The 18,346-nt window shown below is 35.7% G+C and overlaps 1 protein-coding gene across 3 annotated transcripts in view; it reads right to left on the bottom strand.

Annotated features, from left to right (window-relative positions):
• LOC131156193 (uncharacterized) overlaps positions 1–18,346 on the bottom strand; it is a 187,160-nt gene that overhangs the window by 148,004 nt on the left and 20,810 nt on the right. For all 3 annotated transcript variants that reach the window (XM_058109692.1, XM_058109694.1, XM_058109693.1), the window contains one exon: positions 3,263–3,409. In XM_058109692.1, coding sequence (XP_057965675.1) covers positions 3,263–3,409 — 147 coding nt within the window. The remainder of the gene's footprint in view (positions 1–3,262; positions 3,410–18,346) is intronic.

Raw genomic sequence — 18,346 nt, 5'->3', positions numbered from 1 at the left:
AGTGATCAAAGGGCTTATGGAGAGAAATGGAGACCTTAGGTGGTGTTTATGAAACAAAGATGGAAAACATCAACAGGGGAGATATCAATTCCCATTGGTCTGGAAGGAGAGTGGACTAGGTATTCAAAGGAGCTGTGGGGGCTGCTGGTGGTATTCTGATAATGTGGGAAAACAGTACTCCAGTAAAACTGATGCAATAAATGGAGTACACTTGATTTCCTGATTGTTTGAAAACACAAAGAAAGAGACCGGCCTGGTCTTTTCTGAGCTAGTGAATGACTGAATTAGGGGAAACCATGGACTGCAATGAAGCTGATAACATCTAGACAGATACCCTGATGTATTGGAGGAGACTCCAATACCATCAGGTTCTTTTTTCAAAAGAGGGCCGCAGCAGAATCATCTCAGCCATGAGCGATTTCACTTCGTTTACAGACGATTACAGCATAACGCAATAATGAGGGTATGAAAGCCACTTATTGGACATAGAGTTTACTGCAAAAAGAAAAAAAAACCTACCCATTCTATAGATTCTCTGGCTACTAAAATATTTCAACACGGTATCAAAGTGGAGACCTGAAACCCTAAACCCTCCATAGTTGTCAACATGGCCATGGCCGCTGCAACAGCTATCATCTCTCACCCTCATTCCTCTCAGTCATCTCAGGCAAGTCATGTGCACCTGGCAAGCCAGAAACACTGTTAGCCTGGCCAGAAAATAAGCAGCCCAGCCAGGTCTCGCTACCAGTTTCGTCAGACTATTCCAGTAGTCCAGTGTCCCTCTTGCAAAAACCAACACCACAATCATCCACAAATGCTGCCAATCTGCCTACCCCTAAAATTTTATTGCCAAAGAACAGCTCATGTGCCCTCACGCACTGTTTGCAAGCTGGCATTTACAATGCAACAAAATTCATTCGAGCACATTTCTTTTCAGTTTTGCTCCATAGTGGTCCATCTCCCTCTCTAAGCCATTTTAACAAGACATTTTGCAAGTTGCTGTGTCTGATTTCTGATGTTCACGTCCATACTTCATGATCTGGCCGTCATGCCTTTCTGGGTCCAATTTTCATGCACATAGTACAGACAAAAGCAGTAAGATTTTATTGCATGACTGTTCTTAGTCCATGTTTGTGATTGGAGAGTTGTTGGCGTGTGCTGTTGTGTTGTTAGTTTTCTATTGCTGTTTGTTTGGTGTTTATCCTTGTGATGGAGTTTACAAATTCCAAGTCTGGTTCCCTCATCATTGCTTACACTGGTCTAAGGCTGTCAAGATTTATGTGACAAACTTCGGCAAGCCCAAACATCTCCTTCACTTAAGAGGTATGAGTTTAGCAAGGTACATTGACTCTCCCATTGCAATGGAATTCAATGGAACCTTAGATATTGTGAACGTGTATACACCTTGATACCTGAAAGGAGATCAAAGACTATGTAAAACTCTTATATTCCAGCAGTAATCAGACTCCCATTTATGATCCCTCTCTGAAGTACTTTCAACTGCAACAGGAGGATTGGAGGGTTATCAAGCACTTTACTGAAATGAAGCACATTCATAAGAAAGTCAATAGAGTGCAATCCATGACAGCTAAAGTTTGTGAGGTGCAAAAACAGAGAGAATAGACTATTGTTCTTTGCATCTTAGCTCGTTTGGAACCCAACTTTGAGGCACTTAGGTCCCAGATTCTCTGCAATCCAAAGTCACCTTCATCATAGAAGATTTCAGAGAAGATTTCTTAGGGGAAGCTTCGGGGAGAAGTTTAAATACCACCTTGTTAGAAGGGGAATGGTCAACAACCCATCTGTTCAGGAGGTCTGGGTTTAAAATCCCTTCTTACTTTCAATAAAGCCCTCCTCGGGAAGTGGTGATGGGGATTCATGAAGGAGAAAGACCACCTTTGGTGGAACATTATTGTTTCTAAATATGGGCTAGAGCACAATGATTGGACAACACACAATAGAAGAGGCTCCTATGGAGTGGGTGCATGGAAATTCATCAGGAAAGGGTCGGATGATTTTTTTTCAATTTCTGACATTTCAAGTGGGGGAATGCAGCCAATGTTTACTTTTGGCATGATGTGTGGCACAAGAACAATAATCTTAGAGCTGCATTTCCTTCCATGTACAGCTTGACTTGTTGACAGAAATGCCCTTATCAGCCATTGCCTCCAAATCGCTAGTCAGGGAATTTTCTGGGACATTCCTTTTACAAGGAACATGGCAGATTGGGAACTTTACACACACTCTGAAATCTACAGATTAAAATTTTTGTCGCCAAAACATCCCCAAGGAACCAAAATAGGATAAAATAGCATTTTTATAAGACCGTCGGGAACAAATTGAAATAACTCCCCCTGAATACACATTTGGAGGAAAGCAGCCCCTTCAAAGGTTGCCTTTTTTGCTTGGGAGTTCATACATAGAAATATTTTAACCCTCAACAATTTGAATAAAAGCAGGCTTACAATCACGAATCGCTGTTCTCTCTGTATGGCTGAAATCAGCAAGCTATATTCTTCCCAACTGCCCCTGGACAAGGAACATCTGGAATTTGGCTCTTTCCTTGACAGGGTAGCATTGAGTTACAGCAAATTCAGTTGGGAAGAGATTTGGGCCTGGCAAAGGAGAAGCGAAAGGCTTTGAACCTCATCCCTCCCACCAACTTTTGGTGAGCTTGGAAGGAAAGAATTAAGAGAGCCTTCAAAGATTCATCTACTTCACTTCAGACCTACAAGGCCCAATGGATTACTGCTATCTTCAGCTGGCTTAGTGGGAAAAATGTCAATGATCATTTTGTAATCCTTGATGTTTCCAATACTCTACAGGGTCGTTGATGTTTTGTACCACAAGTTGGCATCCCCTTGATGCTTTGATATTATATTTTCTTTTTTCTGATTAAAAAAAAATCATAGCACCAAATAACAAGACTTTTTATCCATTTACTCCTTACCCTTCTGAAGGTCTTTGCCTTTTGGACATTACAGCTTTCCACAATTTAATTTACCTCCATTTAAATATGCACCAAAACTGAGATGATGTGTCTGCCTCTTTTCAACAAATATTCAATATTGGATTAAAAAAAATAATTCAATATGCATATGAAATTTAAAAGCTCAAACATGTGTCCAGCCCATTCCTACCTAGCTAGTGATAAAGAAAAGTATACAGGGTATAAACCAAAATCAGACAAAATGTAGCTTGTCAACATACTCAGCACTGCATAAAGTCCCTAAAAAAATGCCATAGTAAAATGCAAACTTACAGTCTCTGTCCACAATATCTCCATGAAGTTCTCTTCAATTTCTTGCGAACGTCAGATAGAACAGATTCTTGAGCATAATGCCACCACAATATCTGCCAGCCTCTAATTCCTGATGATGGACTACAAGAGGGACGATAACGTCCATACCTACATGATTCAATGGAAAATCATATTTACTGCCCTGAGGTCTTCAGACGTTGTGAGCCTTGCAATTGAAAATGTAAGTATATACCAAAGAGATGACAAACAACAGCATTTATGACAACACCAACAATGACAAACAAGGAAAAATAGTCTTAAATTAAAACAAGCCAACAATTAACGGACACAACGTAGAATAGTGCACATCACCATCTCAGCACCAAATTCTCAAGGATCCACAAAGTGGAGTCACTCCATATTGAATTGTGACACCAAAACCAGGAATAAGAAAAAGTAGGATTAAAATGGCAAAAAAAAAGACAGCAATAATTACACTTCAAATTCTTAATTCTAATCATCGTACATTATATTGCACACTAATTGTCATCAGATAACAAGTTCAAAATTTAATCATAAGTATTCTGTGCTTAGGAAAGAAGACAGTCCTTTTTTCAATTAGTACAACGATGAGTAGGAGGTTTAAATATAAACATAAATAATACAAATATATTAGAATGGAAAAACAGCATATAACAAAATTTTCAATGAAAAATAATCGCACCCCTAGAAATACAAGGTTGGCACTTAGCACCAATTAAAGACAAGTTTAGGTTAACAAGTTTAGAAGAGACAGACAAAAGAACCATTAACAAGCATAGTTTTGATCCAAGCTGGAGCCACAACATGTACAATTATATTGCTGGAAGAAAAAAGATCAAGACAACGACAGCATATGTGATGGGGGAAAAGTTGGTATGCAACTAGCGAGCATTTAAGGAGGGTTCCCATGAAGAGGAAAGTCAAGAGTTAGGGAATTTGTGGTATCCAGACAGATCGATTGTCAAAAGTATCTGGTAGCAGATTATTATACAAAAGGTTTTCAACATACTCAGAAAGATGTTCCTGTACAGCAAGCAACACACTCTTTGTTGCCTGCTATTGGAATGTTAAATAACCAAGAGGAGGTATTGGCTTTTGGGGGTTGTGATGTTAAGTGAGGGATAGAATCAGATGAAGATCTGGAGAGTGATAATGATCAGAGTTAAGTGATAATGAGCAAGGTTTTCTTTTGGATCAATTAATAACAGAAAATGGGGTGGATGATGCAGGTGAATTTTTAAATTCATATCATAATTTAGGTGAGGAATCCACAGAATGCAAATAGACAGAGATAGATGGCATTTTGCCTGGGAAAGAGGTTAAGGGCGATAATGAACCTAAAGTTCTTTCGGAAGAAGCATAGGTTAGTGTTGAAGTCATTCTAGTAGAAAATAAATTTCAGAAGGGATTTTGGCATGTTTTTCTCAATTGGTTTGCCATCCAATTGGTGTTCCTTCTAATTTGGAGTGTGATCCTAATTCTGTCCCTAATGTGTCCGCCTCTGTGTCACAGTCCCACATCGAATATGTACTAGGGAGATCTTGGGCTTATAAGTATGGTTTAAGACCCCAACTACATGAGGCACCTTTTATAAGACAAATTCACGATGTTAGTGGCCAAAGTGAACAATACCTTACTAGAATTGGACCCAAGATCGTTACATTTGGTATCAAAGCCACCTTGAGGGTATTGTCATGTGAGTGGATCCTACACAGAGGTGTAAGCCACTCTGATGAGGGCGTTAGAGATCAGACGGGAGAGCAAGTCACAGTCCCACATCGGATGTGTACTAGGGAGATCTTGAGCTTATAAGGATGATTTGGGCTCCAAGCCTCCAACTATGTAAGGCGCCCTTTATAGGACAAATTCTTGAGGCCAGTGGACCAAAGCAGACAATACCTCAGCGGAGTTGGACCCAAGACCATTACAATATGGTATTGATGTGGATAATACTGTGTCTGAATGAATGAAGAAAACATAAGAGTTATAAATTCTCAAAAAAGGTATCCTACCCAGTCCTAATATGCTGGATATTTCTGAAGATATTTTATGTCAAGGGAGGATTCTAATAAGGGGGATGTCTTGGCCTTTTCATTCATCAAGGAGTGAGGGGGGCAACTGTACCCTACAAGTACTCCTTGAGAAGATGGGAGTTAAGTCCTTGAGAAGATGGGAGTTAAGGTAATGAATCTTTCAGAGAAATATTTCAAAGTGGTGGTTTCTAGGACCTATGAGATTAAGAATAAAAAGGTGTAAAAAGAGTTAAATAAGTTAGCTAGTTCCATCAACTATGGGGGAAGCAATGGTGTTGGGTGGGGGGAAGGGCAGGGCCAGTTGGAATAAGAAAAGTCTAGCAGATGTGAGGAAGAGAGGGCCAAATCATTAAGTGTTGGAGGCAAGCTTTGATGAGTGATAAAACCTGTTGGTGATCATTTGATATATTTGATATATAGGTGTGTGATATGTACTGATCATGTGATATATACATATATTTGTGATATGTTTTGATTATGTGATAAATACATATGAGTTTACAGATGCATTTACAAATGAGCTTACAGATGCATTTACAAATGAGTTTACAGATGCATTTATAAATGAGTTAATAGAAACATTTACAGGTGACTTTACAAATGCATCTACAGATAAGTTAACAGATACATCTACAGATGCACCGCGAACAAGTGTCAATTCCAAGACACACAGCAAATAGCTCACCGAATTCCTATATTATTCATGATTATTGAAATCCTAAACAGACACTGTTATTATTCATTGACAAGGATCCTCAACATTCAACTTTTGAAATAAGAATTAAGAAAGACTTGTCAAGTTGGAAGTTTCCATATTTAGTCAAATATCAATATTCATTCCTTTTGTATTGATCTTCCAAATCGTTAGACAACTATTGCTGAGTCAAATTTGTTGCACAAAGAAGACCCAACACCATCTATAAATAGAGCACGACTAGCTTCAAAGGACAAGGATTGAATTACACCATCTTGAGAATTATCACATTGCAATTATTTTGAGTTCATTGTCCATTGTAATTCTGATTCAGAGGAATTTTAAACACTGCATTTGCCTAATAGATTGAGACATTGATAAGGTCTCTCTAAGCTCACAGATTCTCATTCAAACAGTGTGTGTGAGCTAGAAAAGACCTCAAAGACTTGCATTTTTTCTTTATTTGTTGTTTTTTTAATGTGTGTAATCCCAGTTGGATTGTGTTGTCCCGAGTGCTGCTGCACTGAGCTTTGGCCAAGGAGCCAAGTGGTGCGGGGGCTGTGTTGTCCCTGACTCCCTAGTGCTGAGGCACCTGTTGTCGGTGGATGTCCAACAATGCTAGGACAAGTTTCTTGGTTGATTAATACTAAGTGTGTTAGAATTGAATTGTAGTAAAAAGCTCAAACAAGTTAGTTTGAGGAGTGGATAAAGGTCAAGTGACCGAACTACCATACATCTTATGTGACACTCTATTTCTTTCTCTCTCTTGTGCTTTGATTACATGTGTTAATTTCATTAACTTATCAATTGGCTCAACACATAATTGTACTATTTGCTATTCTGGAACTTTCACTCATTGCATCTTGAAATTTTGCTTAACTGGAGTTTGATTTGAATTAATCTCCAAGTTTTTAAATCAAGCCTTCACCACCATCACCACCACCACAACCACCCCCCCCCCCCCCCCCGGGCAGCTGCCTAATGGACCAACATTTGGTATTAAAGCAGTGCTCTTGCACTGGTTATTATCTTCACCCTAGTTTAGATCTATAGGCATCCATGGCAAGCAAGGGACTTGATGAAGGACAATCCACCAACCAGCCTCCTTTATTTGACGGATTTAACTACACCTACTGGAAGGCTCGCACAAACAACACAAAGAAGAAGCCTTAAGTCCCAACTGGGTGGGGTCAGCTACATGAATCCTTTTCCGCCAATTCACCCGATCAAGAGCATTTTCCTCTATTAGATTAAAGGCTATAAAATCCTTCCTCACTTCCTCATTCTAAGTTTTGTAGGCCTACCCCTACCCCTTTTCATGTCAGACACAATAACTCACTCACTTCTCCTTACAGGTGTTCTACTAGGCCTACGTTTCAAATATCCAAGCCATATAAGCCGCCCCTCCTTTATCTTATCTTCAACCGTTGCTATGCCTAAATTATTACATATATGTTCATTTCTTACTTTATCTTTTAATGTTAAACCACTCATCCACCTTAACATTCGCATCTCTGCAACTTTTATCTTTTGTACATGTTGCTTCTTAGTTGTCCAACATATTGAACCATAAAGCATAGTTAGCCTTATAGTCGTCTTATAAAACTTTTTTTTTAATTTTGAGGGTATTCTATGATCACACAACAAACCTAACACACTCCTCCATTTTACCCAGCCTATTTTAATTCTACGTACTTCATCTTCTTCAATTTCCCCTTCAGCTTGCATAATAGATCCAAGATATCTAAATCTATCAGTGTTGGCCTAACAAGGCTTAATCTCGTTTTGATAATAACAAATCAAGGTTGCTTAACATGTTTGCTTGAGTTAAGTTTCAGGGCTCAAGTGTTTTTATAAAATCAAGTGAGTATGTTTGAAGAGCTTGAATGAAGTTTTCTCTTAAAGCTATAAGCCATAATGGATATAAAGCATATTGAAGAAATTGGTTAAAGCTTGGTTAAAGCTTGGACAAAGTGCTGAAGCTAGATGACATGGAGACTTAGGCACTTAGATAGTTATTATCTTGTTAAAGTCTCATGTAAGCACTTCAAATTTCAATATTGATGATTGAAGCTCTTCGGATATATTATGGACTTAAGAGACCTATTGTTAAACATGGAAAATATTTTCATAAAGTCTAAAACAAGTTTTCCAAGTTACATGTTTAAGTTTTGGAACCAAACTTTGAAAAGCAAAGAGTGGCCAAGGGGTCAGGCGACTGATGTGCTACTGACTTTGTTAATGAACGAACAGAACAGAAGCAGGCGACTAACCTATCGTGACCAGTCGACTGACCCAGTACTGACTTTCTATAAGGGCTATTTTTAAAGAGCTTAGGCAACTGACCCTCGGGCTTAGTCGACTCATATCTATGTTTTAAACTTTTAACAGCACTAATATTGCTTCCAAATTTCATTACTTGGTTTCCGAACTCAGAGAAAACTTGGGGAAAACAGTAAGAAACCTTTTTGCTCTATATATACATTATATTTTCGCAAAGTAGGTTAACTCACAACACACATACCATTCATATTTTTGAGTTATACTGCTGAAAGTTTTCCTGAAAGACCTGCTGTGTTCTTGCTGAAATTTCTCAGGAAATTCTGATTTAATCTTTCGAAATCCACATTCTCTAATCAGATTACTAGTGATATAATCTCGAGTTTCATCTCTTTATTGATTTCATTAAAATATATTGATTATAACGTGTACTAATCTGCTCTTTTGAGGAGTATTTGTATTGTAAAACAATCTTGTTTGTTTGTTTTCTTATTGACGATTAGGGGATTTTGAATCGTTGCCTAGCGAGAGGGTTGTTCTTGTTAGAGAGGCGCCTCCACCTTAAACGGAGAGAGGCTTAGCGCCTCCACCTTAAACGGAGAGAGGCTTACTTCACCTAGTAATGAAGTGGAAAGGAAAATCCTCAAAGCGGATTGCTTGAGGCAAGGACATAGGCTGCTGGCCGAACCTTGCAAAAAATCTCGGAGTTCAATCTTCTTCTCCCTATCTCTTTTAATTTCTGCAAGTTATAAACAGCGTATATGATTTTATTTTTATTGGGAACTTGCTGAATATTGGAATTGATTTTAGTAGAATCAAGAAAACATATTGTATGCTGGTTCTGTTGTTGGATTGAAAATTCATACAAGCATAAATCTCTGAATTCTTGAGTGAATAAGCTGAGGTAAAAAAATTTGTGATTAATCATTCTATTGAAGCATATATGCTAAGATAAACCAACTCTCACTACTGAAATTGTATCTGAAAATATCATTGAGTATTGCTGAAAATCAGATTCTGATAAATTACTCAACTGAATTAATTGAAGCTTGATTTTGTATTATAATTTCAGATTTCATATTCATATTTATATTTATATCTAGGATTCCCAATTGGTATAGTACGGTCGCTATTTAGATATCGTGATTGTGTGGTTGTGGAAGTTTAAATTAAAAAGGGTTAAGGTAAATTGAAATTCCGCAAATAAATTTTTACATTAATCTCTTGGGAATACACACCCCTCTTGGGAATACACCTCGTATTCCCAATTCACACCCCTCTTGGGAATACATCTTTAATCTCAATCAGTACTATTAATCTCTTGATTATCAAGTTTAATCTCCTCTTTATTGCTACCACTTATATTAATGAAATTACATTACATTATTCTATCTTATTCCTACTTGTCCTGAACCCTTTAGACTCAAATGTGGCTCCCCAAAGTTCTAGCTTAGATTCCAAACCACTCCTACTATCATCAATCAACATGATATCACATGCAAACAACATACACCAAGGGATCTCATTTTGGATATTATTGGCTAGTTCATCAATTACTAAAGTAAAAAGATAAGGACTCAAAGTAAAACCTTGATGTACACGTACTGTGAATGGAAAATTTCTAGATTCACCTCGTATAGTCCTAACGCTAGTCACTACTCTATCATACATATCCTTAATGACCTCCGTATATCTACTACAAACTCCCTTCTTTTCTAAAACTCATCAAAGAATTTCCCTAGGTACTCTATCATAAGTTTTCTCTAGGTCAATAAAAATTATTTGCAAGTCCCTCTTCTTTTCCCTAAACTTTTCAATTAAACTTATTCAAAGATAAATAGATTGTGTTGTTGATCTCCAAGAATTAAAGCAAATTGATTTTATGAAATCTTCGTTTCTAATCATATCCTATGTTCAATTACCTTTTCCCATAATTCCATCGTATGACTCATAATCTTAATTCCACGATAGTTATTGGGAGGCCCACACGAAAACCTATATTCAATCTATTGATGTTGGTGTGTGGAAAACATTTGTAAGGGGGCTATAATTCCTATGAAATTGGATAATGATGAACTAATTCCTAAGTCTGAGGACAAACGGAATGTGACTAACAAATAACATGTATGACTCAATGTTAAATATGTGAATATACTTGATTGTGCTTTAACTCAAGATAAATATAAAAAAGTCTCATAGGGTAACTTGCAAAAGAGATTTGGAACCGACTTGAGTTATCACATGAAGGAACCATCCAGGTTAAAGAATCCAAAATTAACATGCTCGTAAGTGAGGATGAAATGTTCAGAATCAAAGATGATGAATCAGTGGCTAACTTGTGCAATCAATTCATCAATATCATCAATCCAATGAAGGGACTCGATAAGACCTTTCCAACAAGTGAAATGGTTAACAAGATCATAAATCTATACCCAAAATGTATGAAACCAAAGTAGCTGCAATAACCAAAGCTAAAGATTTAAATTCTTTATCTATAGATGAATTGATAGATTCTCTCATTACACATGAGATAGCCATGAACATTACTAATGCTTCACCTATGTATAAAGGCATCAGAGGAAAGTTCCTCAACAAGCACCACAATGATGATAGTAAAAAAAGAAAAGTTAAGGACAAGAAGAAAAGTGCAATATTAGCCACTGGGAGTGATTCAGAAATTTCGGACTCCAATAGTCAGAAATCATGGAAGAAACCGCAAATTTGTGTCTAACAAACAATATTAGAGAGAACCAAGAGGCAACAAGGGGCTCTGCTTAACTATTGATGATACATCGATTTATGTAGAAAGTATCTTGGTTTGAAACAAAAAATTATAAATTGAAGTAACAGAATTTTGAGCAAAAGGAAAGTAATCAAAAAATTTAAAAGTTTTGAAAATCAAAAGGCTTAACTTAAATCTGAAAATCAGTTTTAAAAGATAGACTGCAAGTTTGTGAAAATCAAATAAAAGAACAAGAAAATAAGAACAAACTGATTTTAAGAAAAACAGATTTTCTAAAGAGAGAATTTGAGTGTCAAGTAAATGAGTTTGAAAATGAAAGATGTTTTGAAAAAAAAAAAGAATTGAAATTTTGAATGATGGGAGTGATGAGCTAAATAATCAAGTCATTGACTTACAGTCCGGTCTTGAAAACGTAGGTGTTTAAAATAATGTGAGAAACTCTTTGAAAACTCAAGAAGCTGGCACTTCTTCAAAGTACTCATTTGCAGAATCCACCAAAAAGAGACATTTTGTGAACACACATATCTTATTCAGTGCAACTTCTGTAAAAAGGTTGGACATCATGAAAGGAATTGTTTTGAAAAACAAATAATGGTTTCAATAATATTAGAATTCTAACGATTATGCACCCAGCCTCACTAGTACCAAGTTAGTTAGTTTACCTTTTTTTTAGATATAAATAAAAATAAGAATGAGAAGTGGTCTTAAATAGCACATGCTCGCCACACATGACTAGAGACAAGTCTAAATTTATATCCATCCAACCTAGAGACTACGAATGTGACCTTTAAAGACAGCAATAAAGGTAAAGTACCTGGAGAAGGTACTGTTGGTAATAACTCATGCATTATGATTAAAAATGTGTTATTAGTTGATGGACTAAAAAACAACATGCTAAGTACCAGTCAACTATGCAATAATGGTAAAATTATATCCTTTACAAAGCCTGGGAGTGTGGTACTGGTACATAATGGTAACAGTTGTTTAATGTTTGACACGCCTAGAGAAGGAAATGTCTACATTGTTAATTTATACCTTTGGCATAAAGAGGTTTGGACATTAATTTTGAATCCATTCTAAATGCCTCTAAGCATGAAAGTGTGTTAGAACTGCCTCGTTTTGATTTATGCATTCACTGTCAGGGATGCATGTTTTAAAGGTAAAAACATATCTTTCAAAACTAAAAATGTAATCTCCACCAAAAGACCACTTGAGCCTTTACATCTCGACTTTTTTGGTCCTATGCAAACACTAAGCATGAATGGAAAAAGATTTACACTAGTTATAGTTGATGATTTCTCTAGATTCACTTGGACTATCATTTTGAGATAGAAAGATGAAACATTTCTATATTTTGTAAAAAGATTAAAATAAGTTGAGTTTTCAAATAATATCTTTACATAATGATCATAGTAGAGAATTCAAGAATAAAGAACTTGAATCATTTTGTGTTGAACTTGATATATCCCAAAACTTCTCCACACCTAGTACTCCACTACAAAATGGAATAGTTGAGACAGAAGAACTCATATTGAAAAGGTCAGAACTATGTTAAATGATAAATTGGCGTTATGCATTGGAGTGCTAGTTCATGACGGTTTTTTATCTTTTGTTCTTTAGTCTGTAGGTTGTTCCTTTATGTTTTTTTCCTGGATTTTCCAAACTTTGTTAAGGAGATATCTTATTCTTCCAGATGCTATTCTTATTTTATTAATCAATTCTTCTTTTATTATCAAAAGAAATTTACCAAAATATTTTTGGGCCAAAGCTGTCAACACAGCTTGCTACAAGTTCTAGTTCAACCTATTTTATGCAGAACTCCATATTAACTATTGTTTGATAGAAAATCCAATGTAATGTATTTCCAGGTATTTGGTTGCAAATGTTTTATACTCCATGAACGTGACCATAAACATAAAGTTGACTCAAAAAGTGATGAAGGAATTTACTAGGATATTCTAACACAAACAAAGCCTACAAAGTATTCAACAAATGAACTCGTGTGGTATAATTAAAGCATTAACATTAAGTTTAATGAATTATGTGTTAGAGATATTGTAGATCTTATAGGAGAGGAAACAAATAATATACATCGGAAGATCATTACAAAGAAAGAAAAGATAGAGGAGCAAGAGCATAGGTAATCAAAGACACATTCGTAGACACATTCACAAACGCATCCACAGAAGCACTCACTAACGCATCCACAAACACACCATAGATGCAGGAAAAATGCAAACTTAAATGCATGAACAACTGACTAGGCAGACTAATTCATCACAAATGTTTATTAGGTTCAATCCTAATAATCCTTTAGATTTAGTCATTGCTTATTTGAGAGTTGGTGTAAAAACCAAATCACATTTAAGAGAATTGTGTGAAAAATACGCTTTCATTTCTCAAATTGAACCTAGGAACTTTTAAAGAAGCTGAAAATGATGCATATTTGATGATTTCTATGCAAGAAAAATTAAATCAATTCAAAAGAAATCATGCGTGGGATCTTGTGGCCAAACTTGAGAATCATTCTATTATAGGAATTAAATGAGTATTCAAGAATAAAATTGATGAGTCTGGAATATCATAAGAAATAAAGCTAGACTAGTAGCTCAAGGTTATACTTGAGAAGATGTAACATATTTTAATGAAACCTTTGCACTTGTTGCTAGACTTGAGGCAATTAGTATTTTACTTGCATTTCTCTGCTTTATAAGTTTCAAACTATTCCAAATGGATGTAAAAAGTGCTTTTTTGAATGGTCACATAGAAGAATTATATAAGTGTCAACCCGCTACCTTTGAATGTTATATCCATCCTAAGTATGTGCATAAGCTCAACAAAGCATTATATGGTTTAAAACAACCTCTTAGGATCTGGTATGATAGATTAACTTATTAATGATCAATGAATTTCATAGAGGCACTGGTGACAAAACTCTTTCATGAAGTTCAAAAACAATTAATTGTTTATTGTTCAAATCTATGTTGATGACATTATCTTCTGTGCTACAATCCTTGCAAGGAATTTTCTAAGTTCATGAAAAATGAATTTCAAAACCTGTTGATACCATTTGATATGTTTGATATATGTGTGTGTTATACGTACTGATCATGTGATATATATACATATGTGTCATATGTTTTGATTATGTGATAAATATATGTAAGTTTACAATTGCATTTATACATGAGTTTACAAATGCATTTATATATGAGTTTACATCTAGTATCCACAGATGAGTTTACAGATGCATCTTCAGATGCACCGTGAACAAGTGTCTATTTTGAGATACACAGCAACCAGCTCATTGAACCGTTGTTATTTGAATTATTTCTTATATTATTCATAATGATAGAAATCTCAAACAGACGCTATTATTATTCGTTGACAAGGATCCTCAACATTCAACTTTTGAAGCAAAGCACTCCACATTTTCGAAAGACCCCCTCATCTACAATCCAAGGCAATTTATTACGCATTTTAAATAATAATGATATCATTACAGTCTTCAGTTTCCATAAAATTATTGAAACTTCCATCACTTTCCACTACTCTCTAAATCAAAATGGTGGCCAATTTCTATACTATAAAATCTCCTATTGAAATTTCCATGAATCGTTTGAAAGTTGTCAAAATCTCAAAACTTCAATGAGACATGTCAAAAAATTGACTATTAAATAAAATTTCCTTAATCATGAAATTTTTTATCTTAATAAATATTTTTTATTGAGAAAGAAGATTATTTTTTATAAGAAAAAAGAATTACATTAAAAATAAACCAAAAAGTACAAATAAGGGGAGAAAAAGATTTCCTCCCTAGAACAAAATGAATACAAGCAGAAAAATTACAAAAGCACAGCCTGCCAATCCCTATCAAGATCAGGCAGAGGCATATACCTAAACATCCCCGAATGAATGAGCCCAAAGAGAGGCCAAGAACACTGCTCTATCCCTCAATAGACCCAGGGAGGTAGTGCAATCATTTAAGTTTCTTGCATTCCTTTGGATCCGTAAGGTCCACAAATAGGAAAAACCACACTATGCCATAGCATTTCTTCCTTAATATTTTTGCTAAAACTTCAATATTTCACAAGCAAAAAATTGCCAACCACTTGAGGTGGCCCAAGCTTTACCAAAACAAGAAAAGAGGGCACTCCGAAGATAGGTAGCCACCCTGCAATGTAAGAAAAGGTGTGCACTTGTTTCATTAGACACCCAGCATGTCATGCTTTTGTTAGGACTGACTCTTGTAAGGCCTTCTATTCAGGAGCAAATCTCCATTGACACATGTCAGGATTGAAAATAAAGATTAGTCGAAGAAGCATATGAATGATAGCTTTCAAAGTCATGAAATTTCTTTCAAAATTGAATAAGATATTATCTATATAATTGAACTTTTATGGCTATATATTGTATTTGCATAATAACTACCAATTAAACTAATTTGTAAATTTAATTTATATTGAATGAATATGAATGCATGTTTAATATGGATATTATAGATATTATAGACATTGCACCTTACACACCATATGCTGGTCATTATTGTATTTTCTTTCTAATGTTCTAATGTTCTAAAGTTTCATAAAAATAAATAAATAAATAAATAAACTTCCATGCTTATTTAAAATTGAAATCAATTCCAAAATCAAAATTTTCATACTTCTGAAACTTCAAAATTTTAGTCAAAATCAAAATTTAAAACCTTGGATATCGCCACATGATTTTTGTACATTTCACCAAAATGTTGAGTATTGTGTTCCAAATCGCTAATTTTGTAGGGGGATAAAAATTTATGACAACCCAAGTTAAGGATAGTGGGAAGGAGAATGATGCATATGAGAAGGAGACGAAAAACATTAACACCACTTCACAAATGAAAAAGTTTGCCTCCCTGCAAATTGCTTTTAGCCCAATACTGCCTCAAAATAAATGACACATCTTAGGCCAACAATATACAACAGTTTATTTCAAATTGAAATCAATTCCAAAATCGAAATTTTCATACTTCTGAAACTTCAAAATTTTAGTCAAAATCAAAATTTAAAACCTATGATATCGCCACATGATTTTTCTACATTTCACCAAAATGTTGAGTATTGTGTTCCAAATCGCTAATTTCGTAGGGGGATAAAAATTTATGACAACCCAAGTTAAGGATAGGGGGAAGGAGAATGATGCATATGAGAAGGATACAAAAAACATTAACACCACTTCACAAACGAAAAAGTTTGCCTCCCTGCAAATTGCTGTTAGCCCAATACTGCCTCAAAATAAATGACACATCTTAGGCCAACAATATACAACAGTAGCATTACAAAAAAGGAAATGGGAACTGTTCATATCCCAATCTCCCACTTACTGACATTTGAACCCATGAATGAAGGCCTTCCAGAACAACTCTAAACAACATCTTACCAAGGGCTTCCACAGCCAATAGGAAGACAAAGGGAGAAAGGACACCTTTTAAAACAGCATCAAACCCAACCTAGATTTCTTTCTTACCAGTGAACTTGATCTTTCCAAAAAACAAAAAACCAAAAAAACCAACCTTTCTCCATATGAACATGTCCAAGAACCACTTCATTTGATTTCTTGAATTCGCATTCAGAAGCTTCAACTCCATGCGAGCCACAAGACTTCAATAACTCTCAACCTCAAAGTCATTACACAAGATTCAACTTAATTTAAATTACCTCCTTTTTCTTATATAATGAAAGAAGAAACTCCATTAAAAGGAGAAGAATTTACAATCAGGAGAATAAGACATCACCCATCAAACTTCTGAAACAAACCAGAAGAAAGAAACTGAAAAGAAAATAAATAAAGACAAGGAAAAATCAAATCAAATGATTCCTCTATTCTTGCTGAACTTCCATAAAGCTAACTCCCTTATAGCAACCGAAACCAATGCACCACAAAGAAGCCAAGTACTGAATCTTTTCCCAAACCAACTGCCAAGTCAACTTTTTCCCTTGAAAAAAAACTGTGCATTCCGCTTCAACCACAATCCCAGAATATAGCAAAAATACCGCATTTCCAAAGTACAGCCCTATCTTTCTTCCAAAACCATCAAAGGAAATACCAAAAATTCCTCCACCAACACCAGGAAAACCCAATTTTCTCCCAACACACCAAATAACTTATTCCAAATTCTTCAAGCAAAATCACAGTTTAAAAACAAATGAGATGCTGTTTCAGAATTCAAATAACAGAACACACAGACATCTGGAGATAAAGCCTTCAAAGTTCTCCTGATCTGCAACAGGTTATTAGTATTGATTTATTAAGCACAATCAGCCAAATGAAAGCCATAATTTTTGGGGGAGCTTTGGCCTAGAAAATAAATTATATAGACAGAAAAATGAGTTTGAGTGGATCAACAACTCAAAAAATGATACAAGAATACACCCCCCAATGATCCAAAGACCAAGACCAAGCATCCCTATCTGAAGAAAGATGACAATTATTCAATAACGACAACAAGGAGGAAAGTTCCATCAGCTCTGTATCATTTAGAGATTTCTGGAATGAAAGCTCCGGGAAACCAAAGGTAACTGTCTAACCAAATCAACCGCAAGAAGGAAATCATAATATTCTACCCTAAGCTCAACAGAAAGATGCAAGGACAAGATGTGGATAGAACATCATTCCCCAACTCCGGGTCTCTCCAAAAATGATTCCAAGAACCCCTCCCCGCCACAAATTTAATATGAGGAGCGAATAAGCATAAACCTGAGCGAGAGATCTCCATAGGCTCTCAGAAGAACATCGCAAACTAACATTGGCATCCCACCCATTCTCACCCAACCCATACTTACTTCTAATCACTCTATGCCAAAGGGAATTATCTTCTAAAGGAAAATGCCATAACCATTTAGCTAAATAAGCTACATTTTTTAGACACCAATTTTCAAAGACCCAACCCTCCCTCCAATTTAGACCTGCAAACCTCTTCCCACTTTACTAAACGAACCCAAAGACATCTAACTCCCAACCACAAGAAATCTCTCATTATTTTCTCTGTCTTATTTGCAATCCCCATTGGAATCTTGAAAAGTGAAAAACAAAATAATGGGACACTTGACAAACAAGCTAGAATAAAAATGATTCTTCCCCCAAGGGAAAAAAGTAATCCCTCCTGAGTCCCAACCATCTAGTTGCTTAGCTGCCCATTCCGTAACTGGATTCCAAAACTTTGCAAATTTTGAATTACGCCCCAAAGAGACCCCTAAATAAGTCAAAGGCCAATCCAAAATACCACACCCTACCTCAGAAGACCACTCTTTAGCTCGTTCAATAGGTGTTTATAT

Source organism: Malania oleifera, chromosome 5 (assembly GCF_029873635.1).
Source record: "Malania oleifera isolate guangnan ecotype guangnan chromosome 5, ASM2987363v1, whole genome shotgun sequence".
In the NCBI taxonomy this organism is placed as follows: Eukaryota; Viridiplantae; Streptophyta; class Magnoliopsida; order Santalales; family Ximeniaceae; genus Malania; species Malania oleifera.
This window is presented reverse-complemented; position numbering and strand designations above follow the sequence as displayed.